We start from the raw sequence: 21,066 nt of genomic DNA on the forward strand, positions 1-21,066 counted from the left end.
TTAAATACAATAACTGTCACGTACTTGTATAAAGATAATATTGAAACGTAAAACGTTCTTGTCATCAATTAATACTGTAAGACAAATTATCTAAAATAGTCGTCATTAACTTCAATATAATAAATTAGAAGCATGACAGAAAATCAGCATTGTATGCTGCTACATTTTGTCTACGATTTTTGGTTTTGCTTTTTTGTCTGAATACAAATTTAAACATAATCACAAATGAGACGATGCTGCTGAATACTATTCTCGTCCGTTTAACAACTTAACAATATTGTTGTGTAAATACGTATACGATTGTTTTTCATTTCAAACATATTCCTTCTTCTTTGTAACTTTTCTTAGTGAAATCTGAACATTTCATTTTTATGGAAATTTCAAATGTTTCCTTTATTGCCCTGCTGTAAAACTACCACTTAGTTATTAAATTAATGATTGGTGAGGTTGTTTCTGAGACCTGAGATTTGATAATATGCAAAAACGTTTCATTTTCAGGCAGAAAGAAAAAATGTAACGTCAACACAGTACGGACTTTTTTACGGAGTGTCTTCTTTGATTAAATTTTTACTTTCTCCATTTATTTCCAAAATGGTAAGTACCATTTAAAGAATAGAAGGTAAATTAATTGTTTAAATTATTATTTTTGTTACTGTAGAGCTCATCGAGTTAGATGGTAAACTAAGTTTTATAGCTGCAATAGATACCAATTGCAGACTGTCAGTAAAAGTAGACTAGATAAGGATAATTTTTCAATAACAGTGTATAGAAAGATATAAAACATTTTTTTACAAAAAGAGAAAAATATTAAAGTAAAAACTCAATTATTTTACTTCTGTAAAATTTAGTGGATCTTAATAAAACAATTTCAAACATGTGATTTGTTTCATAATATAATTTATTTCGGATAAGTGTCCGATTGATTATGTTAAGTTTGTTAGAATGTTATTACTTTAAATAACCGAAAATTTGAATATTCAATTTAGAAGTTAATTAACTGTTAATATCAATGAACTTTATGGTACTTGTAACAAGACAGTCTTTTTTAAAGAGAAATATATTTTATTATAGAAACACAAAATAGACAATATAATTTACAATAACGGTTAATATTAATAGTTATTACAAACTATTGTTTTCAAAGAATAATTTTACAAACTGACAGTCAATATCGATTCTTATATCCAGTATAGAACTGAATATTTTATCAATAATTAATCCTGGTTCACAATGTCCAAATTAATTATGAGTTGATACTGTCGGATCTCGCAAAATTTAGCAGGCTCAGTTGTCTTTACGCCGCTCATCAGCTGATTTTTACTTGCGAGATATTTAATGTCCTCGTTGAAGTAACAACATTCTGATTAATTCACAGAAGTTGACCAGTTTACAAGCTCTATAACTGTGAATAACGGTCAATCCATAACTAGTTTTCTGATGGTCTCTTCTAGTTGAACATTCTCATGAAAAAAAAAAAAATTTATGCAGGAAAACCGTCTCCCAACTGCAATTCAACGAGAAAATTTTCTTTATATCCTTATATTATTATTTAACAGTCGATTATTTAGACAAACATTTTGCACTTATCCTCTACGTTCTTTTGATTCATTTTCTTCTTTTAACTAAAATTTGTTTATCAAGTGTAAAAATGAAACTATATTACATTTCTTTCCCCTTATTTTGAATTACTTTTATGTACATTTTGAATCACATAATTAATTTGTTAGGTGTAATTTATCTTGTATCGTTTCTTTTTTTTCACTTTTGTAATAATACATTCATTTCTTTATTCCGATAAAGCCATAATAATTTTGTCGTTTAATTTATAACATGATTTAACACTAATATAGTGTATTCACCTAAAATGATTTCATAATTTGAAGGAAATATCTAGTATTTTGCACCTAGTGTTGTTTATTTTTATAAGTAACTATGGTCAAATACATCATAGGTGAAGTTTCGTTATTGACATTATACAGTTCAACGAATTAATTCAGTAAATTAAATAATTTCTATCAATTGGTTACAGAATCACGGATTTCTAATTGTCTGGTTAATAAGCTGTATATTTTTATAAGGTAAACAAATAATGATAAGTTGTTAATAGTGAATTTCAAACAGAACCAGAAAAATAGGGAATGTTCCGTACCGGATGATTATTATCTCATCAATGGATTTTAACCCAACTATTTATTGGGCAGAACTGGCGGTTCTCAAATTTTTTCAAAAGATTATCAGATGATAAAAGTTTACCTTCATGAGTTATTTGTGATATTTTCTTACAACACTCTTTGCTTCAAATTACTTAATGTTTTAAAATTGCACCCTAATAACACTTACCCAGATGCACTCTGACGCTGAGAAGATGCACAGCTGTTATTCTAAATTATCTGACATAGCCAATTTCGGTGCCGTGGAGTGATTGTTTTTTTATATCACTACTTTATTACCTTCATTAATCGATTCGTCGAATGGTTTATTGACGCCGAATATAAGAACATTCGTTTATCACAGAGAATTTTCTATAACAAAATTGATGTATAAATCGTTACAAATGGTTAAGCGCCATATATGTAAATGTTTCTTTTAACTAAAAGTATTTTTTTTAATTTGTAGGTATCAAAGATCTCACCAAAATATTTGTTAATCTCGGGGTTATGTTTAAGCGGTTGTGCTACGATTTTTCTTGGGTAAGTTAATTTTTCACTTTTTCTTTTATCAAAATAACAATGAAGATAAATATAGAAAGAAGAACGACTTTTATTAACAAAACATAATTTTTCATTCCTTGAATTTCGCGAAAACTACTCCAGAATTATAGGTGACATAATAAAGAAAAACTACCAGCCAATAATTCCCTCCGCCAGTTTTTTGTTTTCTTCCAATAATATTTGAATTGAAGATCACGTTACAGCGCCTCCTCTACCATCAGAAACGACGATCATATTTTGTTACGTGGTTTCATCAGTTTTAGAAAATCCATATGGATACTTACCAACATGATAGTTATCTACCTTCTATTATATACGATTATGAAAATGAAAATGAACAGTTCACGTACCATCCATAATCATTATAAAACTCTGTGGATGGAATGTATCACAATTGGACTTTGAATTCATTAAGCGTCTAGTACTTAGGGTGATAACACAAACATCTGTTGTTTTCATAAAAAGAATAAAAATATATGCAACGTATCTTTAAACTGAGCTGATAAATACGAAATTGGTTCTACACACATGTTATTTTAAAAGGAGACTACTATTACATGAACATGTGGTTACAGTCCTCTTGACAATTACACTTAGCTATTGTGATCAGTTTTACCAACTACAGGATCGTAGCTCAAATGTTAGAAGTGGCTGTTTTAGTTAACTGCACTCTGTCTACTCTTTCAATTTAAAATTAATGACAGAGGTGACCCACCACGTAGTTTTACACGAAAATTCTACAAAACAACAAGAAATCGCCTACGTCATAGTTTAGTGCTGCAAATTCTGCTTCTCCAAAACTTACATTTCTTCTTTAAAACAGCGAAGTTTTATGCCAACGTAATTAAATGTTATTTTAATATTCAGCTTCCGAACTGCTGTACGTAAAGCAACATGTCTAACATGGTTTTTATTTTTATCATTTCGCCTCAATCCACTTGAATGCAAAAGGTTTCGTAATTAATTAGAAATGCTTTTTATGGTATGAATTTTTGTATCTGGCTACTGTGGTAAATAATCTTTAATATTTTATGGGAAACATTCAAATGTATCAGATTAACTAGCTTTAAAATAAGAAAGAAACAAATATAATAAAGCATATAATTTTCGAGTACACATTCTCATGTTAGTTACTTTACTAAAATTTCAACCATTTGAAAAATGTTAGTAATTGAGCAATAAAAATGTTATTTTTCGTTCAAATGTCTAAGTAAGAAAATAGTGGAAGAAAAATTGTTTTAAACTATATAAAATTGTATAAAATAACGAAAAAAAATATAAAATAATAACTCAACAATATATGAGCGTCATGCTCTCACCAAACCGTCTAACACTGCAACAAGCGAGATGTTTTGTCATTAGTTCTGCGAGGAAAGTTCGTACGGTTTCATGTTAGGGTTACATGCAAAATATATTTTATAATCCATAATTTACTACAACATTTCAGCACTCTAACAAAGACTCCACCTGGACTTACATTTCTTGGATTATCATTTATGGGAAGGATTGTTCAGGCTATTGGATCAGTATCTCTGTTTACTCTGGGCTATGTCTTCATTGCCAACGAATTTACTAAATATCGTTCAACAGCTCTGGTAAGAATAAGTTCTTTTTAGAATCTCAAATCAATTTTTCTAAATACCCTGTATTCTCTGAATAACTGCTAGTTTGAAAAATATAGCCTCAATAGTAGTATGAAAACTTATGATTTGAGATCTTATTTGTTTAAATTCTAATTAAATTGATCTTTGAGAAAACTGATATAAAAATATCAAGACGATGTCGGTTAATAATAAGTGATAGCTTCGAAGTTACATTTCTGTTCACAAACTAAAGTATTTTAATTTGTAATTTTTAATATATTTTACACTTCATTTGGAGTTTCGTAAAACTAATTTTTCTATTGATATTAACATGGAACCCACAAGTTTAGCGGTGTGTTTGTGTATTTATAACCCTACAATTCGTAATTCGATACCCGTTTTTAGAAAGCGTACGTAGACTCTTTTGTAGCTTTGTGCAAAACGTAGAAAAAACATGTTTCATATACACAACACTTTAAAACATTTATATCAAAAACAATTCACCCATTTTATATACCAAACAAATCCACAATACGAATGAGAGAATACATGCAAAATAAATATTTTTTAAAAATTAATAAAATTGAAAACGATAGTGTGAATTTATTTCTTACTTTATTTTGCACAAATGAAAATTACCAACCAGTTGTAATAATGCATTTTATAATGTAGTAACGTTGAAACAGCTGTACGTTCACTATTCGAAAGTATTTTAGAATTATACATGTATAACACTCCTGAAGTTGTTTTCATAGAGAATATTTTGCTAATTTCTGCTGCTACAACAAAACAACCACTTTGAAATGTGAAACCATAGAAAACAATTCCGTGATCGTCACTGAGACAGTTATAACTTATTTGTTTTCTCATTGATGTTGCCTTCATTAAGTAACGGATGAGAGGGAAGGAATCTTATCAAAATTACGACGACGAATCTGAAGATATTGGATGACATCAAAAATTGAGAAATAGCTGAAAATAAGAGAATTTTCGGTTTCAAAAATTGAACTCGCGACACGAAGGTTACGAGCCTAATGCCCTAACCATTAGACCCATGGCTTGACTCGACACATATTGTATGATAGGATTGTCTTGAACGTAATTGATATACATCTCAATGCGTATCTCATTATGATTAACAAGAGCATCGCTTAAAGACTTAACGAACTTAATAAAAACAAACTTTCCAGACAAATATGAACCGGCATGGCCAGGTGGTTAAGGCATTCGACTCGTAATCAGAGGGTCGCGAGCACGAATCCCTGGCACACCAAAGGATGCTCGCTCTTTCAGCCGTAGAGGCGTTATAAAGTGATGGTCAATTCCACAATTCATTGGTAAAAGAGTAGTCCAAAAGTTAGCTGTGGATGGTGTTGACTACTGCCATTTATCTATATTCCTAAATTATTGAATATAGAACCATGTTTTACACATGTATAACACTCCTGAAGTTGTTTTCATAGAGAAAACAAGAAGTTTTTCTTTTTTCTTAACTTTGCTCAAAACTCAAATCAAACCATGCAAGACAAATATATATCATATTTAACTGAGTCACGTAATCAATCACTTAAAACTGGGTACTTTACCACGTACTGGAAAACCACTGTCGTCACAGACATAACAAAATTAAACCTCGTTCACATTGTAGATCAATAAGCCTATTAAATTGCACGGAGAACTAATGGAGAAAATAACATACTTATATTTTATTTCAAAACATATCAAGATATCACCGACGTACAGAAGGTACCCAACCACAAAAAAGAGCGTTGATCACTAAAAGTAAACGAAACAATATTCCAAAATCAGTGATATCGAGAAACCCACTTGTTGACAAATTTATATGTAAAAAACGGCTCGTTTGGGTTGAGAAAATATTTTACATAGAAGAGCGAACAACGTTTCGACCTTCTTCGGTCATCGTCAGTTTCACAAAGAAAGAGGTAACTGACCGGAAGCTGACCACATGTTTGAAAGGGGTTGTGTAACGGTTCCAAAATGTTATCAAAACAATTTAAACTCAGATGTCTTGCGACTTAGTTTTCAAGCAACTCGCGTACACTCGTGTATCACAATAAGGTAATCAAGCGGTTATTTGGGACACATCATATTGGTTGAATACAAAAAAAGTTTAGACTTCTACCGACTAAGTAACATCTTTGTTATAAATCAAATAAAAACTGAAGTCATTACATTCTATTTCTCTTTGAAATAAGAAACAGAAACGAAAAATGTTTATTCTCAATAGAAGAAACACATTGATGCAGCAACTTCCAACATTAGCAGAAACACATGATTCATGTCGCACCCACCTAGCTCAGTTTTTTACATTTGTAATCATGAATATGTAGTATTTTAACCATCTATGTTTCTTCTTTCTCGTTTCAGACTCACAGCTTTAGACACTACCTGAATAGAGTATTCAGGGTTTAACTAATGAAATTGGGGTTTACTTGGGATATTCACGTCTTCCTCCCACATTAAATTTCTTTGTATAGGGTATACAGAACCCTACCAAAGAACACATATGTAAGAGTAAAAGAAATCTTAACTTAAGTTTAAAAGAAATTCGTAGCTAGAACTAATCCAAGAAAACATTGGAATATGAAATGCATAAGTAAGTTTTTTTTTTAACAATCTAAAACAATTTTAAAAACGTAATATTTCCCTTTTAGTTATATTTCTGTTACTGACAGTCAAGAATCAAAAAAACGTAACCAAATTATGTATCATATTTGTATTTCTAAAGATATACAGTGTTAAAAGGGATGCTCATTTTAATGTCTTAACCTAAAACTACAACTGCAATAATATTGGTCTCACTATTAAAGGCCAGCAGTGAAATGTTATTGGGTTTGGGTGTCACTCTTGGACCTGCTATTGGAGGCGCCCTCTATGAGGTAAATATGTTTCTAATACTACTTGTAAAAGAATTTAAGTTACTAAGCATTTTCGATTTTCGTAAGCAGTAAATTTGAATGTCACTACTTGTAAGATAATTTTCGAACATCACGTTCTTTTTCGAGTTATAAAATGTGGTTTTAAAATTGCACAGAGATCATTTTCCCCCTCTATCTAAATTATCACTAGTCAAAAATTGAAATGAAGCTCAGGTCAATCCATGAATTGAACTTTATACCATTATAAATGTATTTATTCAACCGATACTTGTATTTAACAAGTTTAAAACAATGACATAAAATTATTCTTTATCGTATTTAATAAAGTTATTAATACTGTAAAGAATAAAACGGCAAAACATGGTAGAGAAAAGTATCCAAATCTTCCAACACTTTCACATCAATCTTTTTTAATCATTACATACATTACATATCAGTTCGTGCTTCGAGAATATGAACGGTTGACAATTGAAGTACAGAAGGAATCGAATGCATACTTACTAAATACCATGTTCTCGAGTAGCAGAAGAGTGATTAATAAAGTTATTAATAGCATAAAATAATAGAACTAAGAAAAATATTGTATGTATATGTACAAATAAACTAGTTAATTTATTTTCAATATTAGTTATTCTGGTTTTCAGGTTGGAGGTTATATGTTACCGTTTTTCCTCATTGGAGGGATTATCTTGTGTTTACCTGCAATCATGTTCTTCTTGTTACCAGACACAGGTGATATAAATTAAGCTTCGCTATCAACCTAAATTTTATTATAATTGACTCATTTATGTCACACTTCTCGGTTATGAGATTCTAAATTATGGTTGTTTGACTGAGTTAATGCAAAAGCAGGTTTATAAAGCAAACTTAATCATATTTATAAGCTGCTTAGAATCACTTTCATTTGATCGATAAGATTTAAAAATTCTCTGTTATCAATATGTTATTTCACAGTATTTTATTTACAACTTAGTCAGTTACACTAGATTTTATGTTATTCTTATGTTGGAACAGAATATGCTACTCAAGTCAACAAAGATAAAGTTTTAAAGATTTTTTTGAACCCGTCTTTTATTGTGGCAATGATAAATGTCTTAACAGCCTTCGTTATCCTGGGTTTTAATGACGCTGCCTTGGAGTCTCACGTCAGACAGGTACGTTAAATTCAGTTGTTTCTTTGTGTTCCATGCATTCCTTGGTATCGTAGTGGAAACATCATACTGAAAACGTCAAACATTCAAGGGCTATTACAAAATTGGTTTACATTATCATCAATTAGATTTTATTTTTTCCATCGTAATTTTAATTTTCCACTGACGTAGAAAGTAAGTTAACTGTATATTGACTGCTCCTTTGTTTCTTTCTTTAACGAAAAGCGACATCCGATACGTCTACGGAAATGATTTGAGCCTGAAAAGTTTCTTTACTATTTTATATTTAAATATAAAAGTAAAAACGAAATGAGCACAGTTCTATTTAATTTCAACTCTCGATCTAGTTGCAATTTGTAAGCTTGTTTTGAACATTAATTGAGAAAAAAGGGGATCTAACTATTCACAAAATATTTTGATGACAAATGTTTTAAAAGATTTATATTGTTATATATATTTATGTATTACATTTTAAACATCTATAAAAGACTTAATACCACTAGCGCACATCATTGTAATATCAAACTAAAATCAAACAGTATATTATTAAATACGAGTTTTATCATTTTCTGAATTATTGTATGTTTACTTCGTGCAGTTTGGTCTAGCACCATCGGTTGTTGGACTAATATATGTTGTTTCTGGTGGAATGTATTCAGTTGGAACTCTTGTCTGGGGATATATTTATGACAAAACTGTGAGTATATCAGATTCAATTGATTAATACAGTTATACTCATAAATCTCTTTTATAAAGATGGATTATTATACTTAAATTAAAAAGTAACCACTATGTTTAAATAAAAAGTCAAGAACATTTCAATTTCGATAAATGATTATACTCAGTTCTTATGAAACAAATTTACAAACTGACACTCCGATCAAAATAAAAGTGCAATTTACAATAAACCTCCGATGAATTAAACACACATGCCCTGAGCTTATTTCATTGTTTTTCAGCTTCATTCTTGCTTTCCATTCTATATAAACAACAATATTTGCATAACGAGTTTATTACTAATTGGACCTGCACCTTTTCTTCCTCTGAAAATGTAAGTTTTATCTCATGTTATTCATTATTTCGGTAATGTATTTTTATATCTCGTATTGTTTACTTGTATTTTCAAACTTATTTTTTCTCTAAAAAGAACAAGAAATACATTTAGCGATTTAGATATCTCTCTAATTCTAAGTTACACTAACTCATTTTCTGTCGTTAAGTCACGTTCTTTATTATTTATAATCTTCTTCTGGGTCCATGGGGGAAGGAGAACACTAATAATACACTTTTTGTAATCAACTCTTTTTCAATCTGAAAACATAAATACACTTTTTATAACTTCCTTTTCAAAATCTGATTATTCATAAACTAATACTAACATTTAAAATTTTAAATCATATGTCTTGTTTGCACTGTGTTTGACAGATTGAATAGAACAAACATTGGCTACGATTGAGAACAATCACAAAACTTGATAAAAGGTATCATCAATTTAAAAGATTTATCAGGTATTTTTAGATACGAATATGCTATAAAACAGTTTATTATTAACCAACTGAGAAATATTATTATAAATATCTTGTTTAATTATTCACCAAAACAATCTGTTTCTTGGCAGTATTTTGACCTTTTAGTGTGTTATATTGACTTATATAATCTGAGGGATATTCGTAACAAAATATTATGCTCTTTTCTGATTGTTCCATAGGAATCTCTCATGCTAAGATATCATTCCACCACAACTACTACAGATATCTTCCTGTTTCACGGTCATCTAAATTGTTGTGTGTGTACAATTTAAATTTTCCTACACCTTTAAAGAGAACGTCTCAATCTCTATTTCTATTACTATTTCCAATTCGTCTCTTTTTATGATAACGTACTTCAGAAGGTTCATTTTTGAAAGATACAGTGAAATATCTTCTGAAATATCGTTTGACAACTAAAGTAGAAGGAATGTATATTTTTCACTTTAAATATAACTTTCGATTACAATACAAAAATAATTTTTGTTTAGTTCGTTTTCAATTTCGTGCAAAGCTATTCGATAGTTATATGCGCTAGCCGTCCCTAATTTAGTAGTGTAACATTAGAGGGAAGGAAGCTAGTTATCACCACACACCATCAACTCTTGGGTTAATATTTTACCAACGAATAGTTGGATTGACCGTCACATAACAAGTTCCTCACAGCTGAAAGGGCAAGCTTGATTGGTGTGACGGGTATTCGAACCCGCTACTATCGAATTACAAGACAAGTGCCTTAGCCTTATCGGTTTAAACAGAAATATCACAATGAACTTGAACAAGTGACCAGTACCCAGATAAAATTCCTCAATGCCCGAAATTTATTCTTGGGATCTTGAAGAAATCGTAATTAAAAACTATGATCGATATTATTCTGAAACGCTAAAAGTTTTGAAACACATCAGAAAAACGTTTGGTACCTATCAGTAGAATTATCAGTTTGTTTTCCATTTCTTAATTCTCTTTAAGTATATGGCAATTTAAGTTCGCTTAACATACTATATAGCTTGTTTCTCATTGCTAATCTTCAACAATATTTTCATAAAACATATAATGTTCATATACTGTTTCTTACTCTCAGGAATCTTCTACATATTTAGAGAATTGACAGTGTATAGCGGTAAATCTGTTATAGATCGAAAATAAGGTCAAATACAAAGTAAAAAAATATTTGGTATCCTGCTTTACAGTACTTTTTTGAAATATATTTATCCTAACAATGATAATTTAATATTTGCAGTACCCTCTGGTTGGTATTATTTGCCCAAGTTCTTCTTGGAATCGGAGCTGGAGGAAAAACAATCATAGGATTCAACTATGCCTTGAGATCAACTGTGTACGCAAAATGTTAAATACACGTAAAAACCAATTAATAAAATTAATGCTCTTAAAGAATAAGTACGAATAATATAAGAGAAATATGTAACAGGAGAGTGAGGATCTTCCTTGTTCATTTTTGGAACAGTCATCAGTATGTACTCAGGTTACTGTCTGTCAGATCAATTGAAAAATATAGTGCATGTAGATTGTACTTATAATTTTACAGCATTCACTACAAAAGTTAGTATTCCTTTTCTTATTGCGAAACCTTTTATTTTATATAACCTATAAATGTTTGTGAAATTTCTTTAGTTAAAATAAAGTTACTCTTTTATTATAATCTTTAAAGTTATAGATTGAATTTTGGCTTGAATGATTACGACGTGTTATCCATTAATTTATGGAAAATATATAATTTATATTTCTCCTTTTTCCAGATCTCGTGGATTCACAGATGATATCTCGACCTTAACTATTGTTTCTGGTCTCTTTAACAGTGCAAATTGTCTTGGGTATGTTTCGTTACAAATAATAAATATATCTAAGTCTTTCCAATTTAAATAATCCGTTTCTTCTATTCAAATTCAGTGTATGAAAGTTTAACGTAATTTGTACTTTTTTTTTGTCTAGCTATTTTATTGGACTATCTCTAGGGGGAGCGCTTGTGGAGCGATTGGGTTATGAAAATGGAACAATGGTTATACTCGGATTTGAATTGGCTGCAGTAAGATTACCTGTTTCTTTCAGCAAGAAATAAGTCAATTTATAGGTTACCAGGCAAGACAATATAGCAAACTTAGAAATCACTGTATGCTTTATATAATTTCACAAAAAAATAATGAAAGGACTTAGATCCTTGAATTATATATTCATTACTGAATTTCTGAACACTCAGATTTATAAAATAGTTTGTTAGGAAGTAAATAACTGTTTCTTTTGTATATGTAACAAGTAAGAAGTTTATAATAGTTTCCATCACTCTCTAATATTCTTTAGATGGCGATAACTGTCTTACATGTACCGTGGAAAAACTTGCCAAAGTTTTCAAAGAAACGCAAGAAATGTAACTCAATACGTGAAACGGTTCTTCAGCGGTAGACTCTCTGTATATAAGATCCCAATGTTTAGCTTGTATTATCATGCTGTTTGTTGCTAAAATGTAACATTAGGTCTTCTTCAACGTTCAGTTTTATGTATACGATGAATTGAGATAGTAATTCTTTCATATTCTGTTATAAAGTAATGCACGCTTTAATGTAGGTACACTGTCGTAACGACATTTTAATCAAATGCTTTTTACTTACACTTCTCCATAGTATAAATGTACACAGTGTTCTTGTTGGGTTTAAAATTCTTCTGTCGCTGGTGCCTCTGACTCTTTTGCGATAAATTCAACCATAAATAAAAAACATGCACCCCACCTGCTAACAAATTAATATACATATATTTGGAACAAGCTCAATGAATGTACAACAAACTCATTACACTTTGAAGATAATAAAGATATAACAACCAGTATATGATTCCTTTCTTGTCACAAGTTCTTTTAGGTTTATTCAATCTCTTTAAAATTTCCGTTGCTAAGCCTCACAACCTTTCCACATTTCTGTTGTACTAGTATCCTCTTTATAACTCAGTTACTATTTCAATGAGAATTACCACTGTAATACACTGGTATTTAATAACCTTTTCGTTTCCTTTCTTCAAAATAGCATTTTTTCTTTTTCTAAAGTGCACTTACGATAATTCGAATATATTGAAACCACACTTTGACGGAAAAACGTTTCTTTCTTTCCTAATCTTTCTATTACTCCAACATATTAAACGTTAACCTCATGATAATCGTTATATCCATCACTTCTATCGTAGTTTATTTCACACCGAACGTTTCTTTGGCCTGATTTTACTATCTCTGCTAATGTCTTTTTCTACGTCCTGGTTTGCGCTTATCTTTTACTATTTATATATTCTTTGCTATGTTCTCGACATCGGTGAGTAGTAAAAACAACTTTAACTTGCTCATACAGTATATAAACCAATCAACGTTTCATACAGTCTTTTGTACCATGAGAATAATACATTTACCCGAATCCCAAACAAGCCGAGATTAGATAATCTTGTAAGTAGCAGAAATTATAGTGAAAGAATGAAATGTGAAGGATAGGAAAAGAAAAAAAAAAGGTTGATCTACTACTGGAAAGGTCTTTATTACATTGTGCTATGTAAAAAAAAAAGCTAAATACTAACCTTGAGAATCCGTTAGATTGCGAATTATTCAATTTAGTAATGATTGCAAGTTATTATTTTTCCATTGAGAGCAAATTTTACTTTCATTAAAAAAGACATATAATAAAACACAAATGTCCTAAATGATATTACTGCGAAAATAACAGAACAAATTAGTACATATCCTCCACTAAAATTAGAATGTTCGAAGTTATAATCAGCAAAGGTTTGAATATTTTTCAAATTACGAATATATAATGTAGAAAAATGAAATATTAAAGTGGCGCTTAATTATTGTTTGATAATACTTTATTGGTCGTTTTTTTATTGTTCTTATATTATCTCAAAAAATTACCCCAACGTTCCAATAAACCAAACTGTAGCTAAAATTTTATTGTTAATTCATTAAACATTTTATTGTACTCTGATATATTGTATAATATACAATGCTTGTTTTAAATCTTTATAAGTTTCAACCGTATTAATTTTCCATAAAATGCTACAGATATGGCTTACTGTATATTACATTTTATGTACTAACTGTAGTTTAGACGAACAATTTAAACACATCAAATAATTTGGAAATTTTCTTAAATTGAGATATTAAAAATTTGATTGCAGAAAATCTTTTAAACTAATGAAAATTAATAAAATATGTAACTCTTCAAAATCTTTTAAACTAATAACATAATATATCTTAAAACATAGTTAGTTGAATTATGTAACATTATTTATGTTCTGGCTTCCCTTTGGTGCATATCTTACGTATATATTTTTAGTGAATTTAATTTATAAAGCACTGGAACATCAATGTGTAAAAATAATATCAATTTTGCAACAAGGCGTAAAAGTCTTTATCGTTTTTTCTGATGTTTTACTTTATCCTTAGACATTTTGTAAAAAAGTAAAACAGGAACTTCACTTCATTTTAACAATTAAACCATAACTAACTTTCTTTATTTCACATACTTGTTGAAATATTTCTTCACTATGTTCTCTGTTTTCTTTGTGATTGCAGGTGAAATTCTTTTCTATGAAAATATGTAAAATGTCCTTTACTGAATTTCCTTTTTTATACTTTTTCTAATAACTTTATAACTATTTCCTGCATTAATAACAAATAATTATCATTTTATTTTGTGATATTTAATGCTATAAAAATAAACCAGGATTCTTATGTTTTTAGGATAATTTAGTTTCATACAAAAGTGGATTGCGCATTGGCAAAGTATCACTGTGGCGACACGTGACGTCAATGAGACATCGGATTATTGGTCATTGAGCTGTTGGATGTAATCACGTTAAATATGTGTATATCCAAATGATGTTTGATTTTTTTCAAAAAATTCGCTTTTGCTTACAGTATCTCTTTTCGTTTCATTGTATGCATTTTAATTTACTTATATTTAGAAAGAGAGATTTTTCTTGTTGTTCAAAAGCTAACTGCACTTCTTTAAATAAATTCACTTTTTTAATTACAAAAGTCAATAAAACCACCTTTTTATTGTTAGACGTACATTCCTTACATTTGAAATTGCCTTTTTAAACTTCTTTAGTTTATGTTGTGTAGGCTTCTACAATCTTTACATAAGTTTTTCCAGACAATCTATTCGTACAATGTATTCTATATGTTCCATTTTTACTACAAAAACAGGCATTTGATTTCTTGTAGGAGAAATGAGTGAGTATCTTTATAACCCTAGTCCTCCTCCACGTACTTCAGAAATACCATTATATTAAACACTCGTCTAAAACTTGCATAACAGCTAGAAAGTAATATGTGCAGTTTTATTACATGTAGAAATTAAAACTGTTGGAATGAACCGTTAGTTCACTTATTACTGATTCAGATTCAAACCACTACAGAATTAAAAAAATGTACACTTTTCGTTCATCTAATAAAGATTCCGTTTCAAACCACAATCGAGTGAGCATAGTTTTGTTGCCGTGTTTGTTTGTTTTTTTTTTTTAATATGTTGAGTTTTTGTTTCTCTGACCGGAATGTATAATCCAGTGTGGGTGATATTTTTGAGCATTTCTGTTTATAATAATGTATCTGTTCTAGTTATCTTGAGATTAAAAAAGGCTGGTTGGTTATTAGTTTTCTTCATATTCGTAGTAAACTTAATGTTGGGGTGTATAGAGTTAACGTGGCTGAAAAAATCTGTATTCTGTAGATGTGAATCCAGCAATTGTATCATCAACATACTGCACGGATATATTAGAGAGTGTAAGGCTAAATTAATCTCTTTAATCTGATTTAATCTGCGTCATATAAATGTTGGCTAGAACTGGTGACACGGGATTTCCTATATTTAGGCCATTTATTTGGAGGTAGTTTTGGTTATTGAACATAAAGTTAGTTTTGGTGGAAGTGAATTGATCGACGTTGCTAACTGATTGCTGTGGAAGACTATCAATAGCTTGGGATCTTTGATATAAATTTCTAAAGCTATCTAGCAGTATTCAGAGGTTGGAACATCTGAGAAGAGTGAGATTATATCAAAAACTTGCCAATAAAGCTTTATGGTTTATTTGATTAAAAATAGAGTTAAAATTCAAAGAGTCTTTGAAAAATGAGCTATCTGATTCTATATACTCAGAAAATGCCTACGCTATACATTTAAAGAGGTTCTAGTTAAATGCTTCATTGGTCGACATTATAGGTCGTAATGAACAATCGAGTTTGTCAAGTTTGTATAATTATGGTGTGCGTAAGTCTGTCTTTCGTAGGTAAAAATAAAGGTTTACTAAGTTTCACTGGTTTTCATTTGAAGTAGTATTTTGTTTTATTAGGTTTCATGTGTTTTTGTTGGATTTGTGTTTATAAGTTTAAATTTATTTATAGCTGAAAAGATGTTTTTCAATTTTTTAATGTATTCATTTGTGTTCTTTATAACTTAAACATTACCTTGTACTCCTTTTAAAATTTTGATGTTGTTGTCTTCTGTTGTAAGCTGTTTATAGAATTAACTTCTTTTCTTCTGATGTCTGTTATGGTGTTGAGCTGTGTATCAAGAGTTTATTCAAAACACATTAAATATATCAACCTAATTATTGCGCATAATATATATGAAACATGTGTATTTCAAAAAATAAAAATTTCGTATCCAAATGTTTTATTATAAGTAAATATAATTAAAATGATTATTTATTTCCGTTGTACTTATTTAATTAAAACTGTTAATCATATAAATATGTGAAATAAAATATGTTTCAAATGAAATAAGATAACTTAATACAACTGAAATTATCAAAGTACCAATCAGGTACTAATGGACAGAAGACATGTCATATCTAATGTCACTGAATACAGCTCTCCTTGTCGTTCACAAAATCTCCAATCGTTTTCACACTTGCGTTGAAAGTGTCGCATGCAAACAATCTGATTTGGTCTACGTTGACCTTATCTTATGCTATTCAGTATAATAAAGACTTACTTTCCCTTATATGTCAGAACTTTCTTCCTGGAAGTGTCGCTGGAGAATTCTTTATATTTGTTTTAAATTGTTTTCTCGACGTATATTTCAATTATAAATTGAGAAATACCTCAGAAAATTTCTCTCCCACACTTGCGAATGCATTAAATGGATGACGAGAGTTACAAGTTTACTCTGGGATATCTGATCCTGTCCGAGTAAGTATATATTGTTTGGTTCTCTCAGACTGGTTCACTCCCTCGTTTAAGTTTTCATTTATTGTGAAGTTGTTGTTTTCATATGGACTTCTTGCTAGGTCAGTTTCCTCATGTGTAAAAAACGATGAGTTATGCTAAAACACATAGAAATAACTAAATGAACAACGGCGAAGTATTTCGGCGAAGTAGCTCAAAATTTGATATCCTATTTGTTTGAAAATGTATGTAACAATACATTGTTAAAGTTAATTAACGCTGGCAACGAAGTTTTACGTATATTTATGTTGTCAACTGAAGTTCTATCAAAATCCTGTTCACTTCATTACTTATTAATACTGATTTTACGTTTTTACATCAAGTTTAATAAACCAACTCAAAACGCAAAATTTTTACTAATTATAATACACTGAAGTACCACGCTTGTACAGCGATAAGTCTACGGATTTACAACGGTAAAATAAGATTTTGATTCCACTCGGTGGGCTCATCAAATAGTCCGATGTGACTATACTGTCAGAAACACACACACACACAATATACTAAAAATTCCTAAATGTCACAGATAAACGGATGACATAGATTTACTTTTGTATTTTTATTATTTTAATACAATGTCTTTATGATATCGTTTTATAACTTCAAAAGTAACAAAAATATATATCAAGATAAAAGATAAACTGTCATTAGGATTTAAAGAATTTTAGTGTTGGTGAAAACAGTGTCACTATTAAAACCTGTAGTGTTGAAGGTACTCTTACCGTGAATAGTGAGATTATATCGATATGGCATTTCTATTTGACTTTATAGTTTAAACTTTAGGTAAACTAATTCTGTCCTGATTTTAAACAATAAAATTAAACTGTAGACCATCTAGTTAACAACCTGTAATAATACAATATAAAATATCGCAAGTTTATCGTATCTGCTAGCAATGTGGTGTTCTCGAAGAAATATGATGCTGCAGACACAATTATAACAAGCTCAAATACCAATTAACTGAGAGAGAATGTTTAAAGTTAACTAAAACAACACAAGGTTAACATCAACCACATATATTAAAGAAATAACTTGTTCATAAACTTAATTTAAAAATTAAAAAAATAGCAAAGTTTGTTCATAAATGACCTTTGCAGTTTGCTTTCCATCTACCAACAAATAAAGATTTTGAGGCGGTCCAAACCTTAAATACACTATACGGAAAACATGGTTCTTTAAGAAAGAAACAAACAACTTTAACCTTTAATCCCTCAGGAATATTCAACATTGTCTAAAGTGTAAACCTTTCATCATTGTTTGAGATTTATTTCATAGGCTGGGAGTAATTAACCAAGACACTTTACAAAATACAATAAGGGTTAAGTTCAATTTTCCATTCTTAGGACATTGTTCCTTGTTCATAGTGTTTACGTGAAAATTTTAGTTCAAATTGGCACAATATTCTGAGAAAAAATAGGAAGCAAACAAACAGATTTCATCCTCCTTTTTCCCTAACAATATTTTGTTAGATTTACAATTTCTAATATTGCTGCTAACAACAATGAATCTATGAGTGAAACACATTTTGACATCAACTATTTTAATCTAAAAGATAGACTGTTTTATTTATTTGTTTGTATGTAATTTCACACAAAGCAACACGAAGGCTATCAGTGCTAACCGTCCCTAATTTAGCAGTGATAGGTCAAAATGGAGAGGAACTGAGGTTTATTTCAAGTGTACGTGATCTAGTAAACATACTAGTTTGTTTCGTTTTTAAAGTAAGTGACCAATGTATTCAGAAGTTTGTCTCTTAGTGTCGCTACATATTAGCATAATTGTGCAACAAAACTGTACTTCTTGTGCATGAAACGTTATACGTTGTACAGTTTTATACAGTTTGTAATTTATATTTAATTATATCTATGGTAATATTGACCTTGGCCATCCGTACTGTTTGTATAGTTTTAATACGTTTTTCGGTGAAGTGCGGACCTGTGTTATTTTTAATTAAACTCTTAACGTACTTTCGCGCTTCCAGATCTTGTTTTTTTTTTTTTAGTTCCTTCACATGCGTTTTCCATGTTAGTTTCGAGTTTGAAAGAAGGCCTAAAAATATTGTATACGTAGCAGTCTGGGGTTCTTTGTAGGTAAATCTCTGTTTTTTTTTAATTTGAGATTATGAATACTCGTGTTATTGTTACATTACATTTTATTTTTTATTTTCGTAAAATAAATATAGCTAAATAATTAGCTATATCTTTAATCGTGGGCTATAAACCTGTGGATGCCTAAAAAAAAATTGGGAACTTTTTTTTTCTATTTGCTACATCATCTCGAAATTAACAGTTAGTGGCGTATCACTTGCATACACGATAAGTAAAATATAATTATCTATTCCTCCCTAAGATGGTAAATACAATGAGGAGGTAACTTCTTCATTTACTTGACGTTTTCGTATTGTCTAAACAGTTGGACAATCAGCAATAATCCCTCGTAGTAGTTCCATCTGAAACAACCAGGACCTGACCGAAATCTTTCTCCAGGTCGAGTAAGCATGCGACCGTGTAGCTTTTAAAATTAAATCATTTTTGTTTTTATGGTTTTGTATTTTGTGCAAAGCTACACGTGGGCTATCTGCGCCACCATTCCCTAGTTTAACAGTGTAAATCAACGGGAATGGTAGCTAGTCACCACAACCAACTCTTGGGTTACTCTTTTACCTGCAAATAGTGGGATTATTACAGAAATTAATTAAATATTAATATTTATGAAATGAATGGTATTTGCCAACAAGATTGATGCACCATATTTTTCCAGAATTATATTCTAATATAAACACCGGAAACAATACAATTTATAATAACGGTTATTACTAATACTTATTAACCATGATGATTTATCTTCAACAGTTTTACAAAAAATACAGTGTCTTATATCCGGTCTAGAACTGAGGAGAAGTTTGTAGTTAGTAGACTTTTAGAGAACCAGTTCTCTATACTGTGGCCTCATTGTTAGGTTTTAAGTTCGTAGGCTAACATAGTCACTAAAAAATCAATTTGTTTTTCAGTTACACTGATACGCGATTAAATTTTAGTTCGTTAGGTCTAAAAAGCGACATGATGAGTTCGTAAACGAATAGAACACTTGGATGATAAACTCCTAGCTCAGTAAAACTGTCCGGATTAACTGTAATTTATGGCAATTTTGGGGTATAAGTAAATAGTTTTGTTGGAATGTCAGATGACTGGTCACTAAGAACAGTCAGAGGATAATATTTTAGTTTTTTGGAACGTTTAAAGGATCTTTGGAGATTTTATATAACTATCGATATATTTATTATAGAATCAGTAGAATTATCATTGTATTTGTTTGTAACTTAAAAGAATAATTAGCAGATCAATTCTTCGTTCAATAAACACCTTTTACCTGCATCAAAATTAACTGCTATTTTTGACTATCAACGTTAAATTTATTTTTTAGAGACCACGAATTTATTCCTCTGCTGAAATATAAAAAGATAATTTTAAACTCAGAGGTTGAAATACGAGTTCAGAATTGTGGTGAAAGAAAAGTGTAGTTTTCAGCAATATCGAAATGGTTGTTTTCAATTTTCGCACAAAGCTGCACGAGAATTATCGACGCTAACCGTCCGTTAGCGAACTCTTGTGTCAAGTGAATTTTTGGTATTTGTTACATACTATTATCAGAAACTTTTGAATGTTTTTACAGTATTTACTGTTTGTGTATGTTGTTTTTTTAACAAATGAAAAAAATAATTTTTATATTTGGCTTTAGTGATAGTTAAGAGACTTAAATTGGTTAAAGCTGTGATAAGTCAATATCATTAATTGCTTATAAAGATGCTACATAAGTACACATTTATTCATTTGCAGATTCAAAAAGTAAAAACTTTGTCTGCTGTATTAATTAACTTTTGGAGGTTTTATATTTTTGTCAAAAAATTACGTGGTATTGGATGCTAAATGCTTACACTTAAATTGAGAAGTTTCTTATAATATCGTATAACCTGATG

The 21,066-nt window shown here is 29.9% G+C and overlaps 2 protein-coding genes across 2 annotated transcripts; both read left to right on the forward strand.

The window, feature by feature from the left end:
- Positions 1 to 2,509: 2,509 nt before the first annotated feature.
- LOC143251631 (MFS-type transporter SLC18B1-like) lies at positions 2,510 to 8,357 on the forward strand. Its single transcript, XM_076502896.1, has 5 exons — positions 2,510 to 2,690; positions 4,159 to 4,306; positions 7,126 to 7,194; positions 7,839 to 7,926; positions 8,209 to 8,357. Exons 2-5 carry the CDS (start codon positions 4,208 to 4,210, stop codon positions 8,355 to 8,357), a joined length of 405 nt encoding a protein of 134 aa, XP_076359011.1. The 5' UTR covers positions 2,510 to 2,690; positions 4,159 to 4,207.
- A 504-nt stretch (positions 8,358 to 8,861) lies between these two features.
- LOC143251632 (MFS-type transporter SLC18B1-like) lies at positions 8,862 to 11,948 on the forward strand. The gene is made up of 5 exons (XM_076502897.1): positions 8,862 to 9,042; positions 9,305 to 9,396; positions 11,112 to 11,207; positions 11,629 to 11,712; positions 11,822 to 11,948. The coding sequence occupies exons 1-5, from the start codon at positions 8,995 to 8,997 to the stop codon at positions 11,946 to 11,948; spliced, it is 447 nt and encodes a 148-aa protein (XP_076359012.1). The 5' UTR covers positions 8,862 to 8,994.
- Positions 11,949 to 21,066: the final 9,118 nt, after the last annotated feature.

This window comes from Tachypleus tridentatus, chromosome 6 (assembly GCF_004210375.1).
Source record: "Tachypleus tridentatus isolate NWPU-2018 chromosome 6, ASM421037v1, whole genome shotgun sequence".
Taxonomy (NCBI): domain Eukaryota; kingdom Metazoa; phylum Arthropoda; class Merostomata; order Xiphosura; family Limulidae; genus Tachypleus; species Tachypleus tridentatus.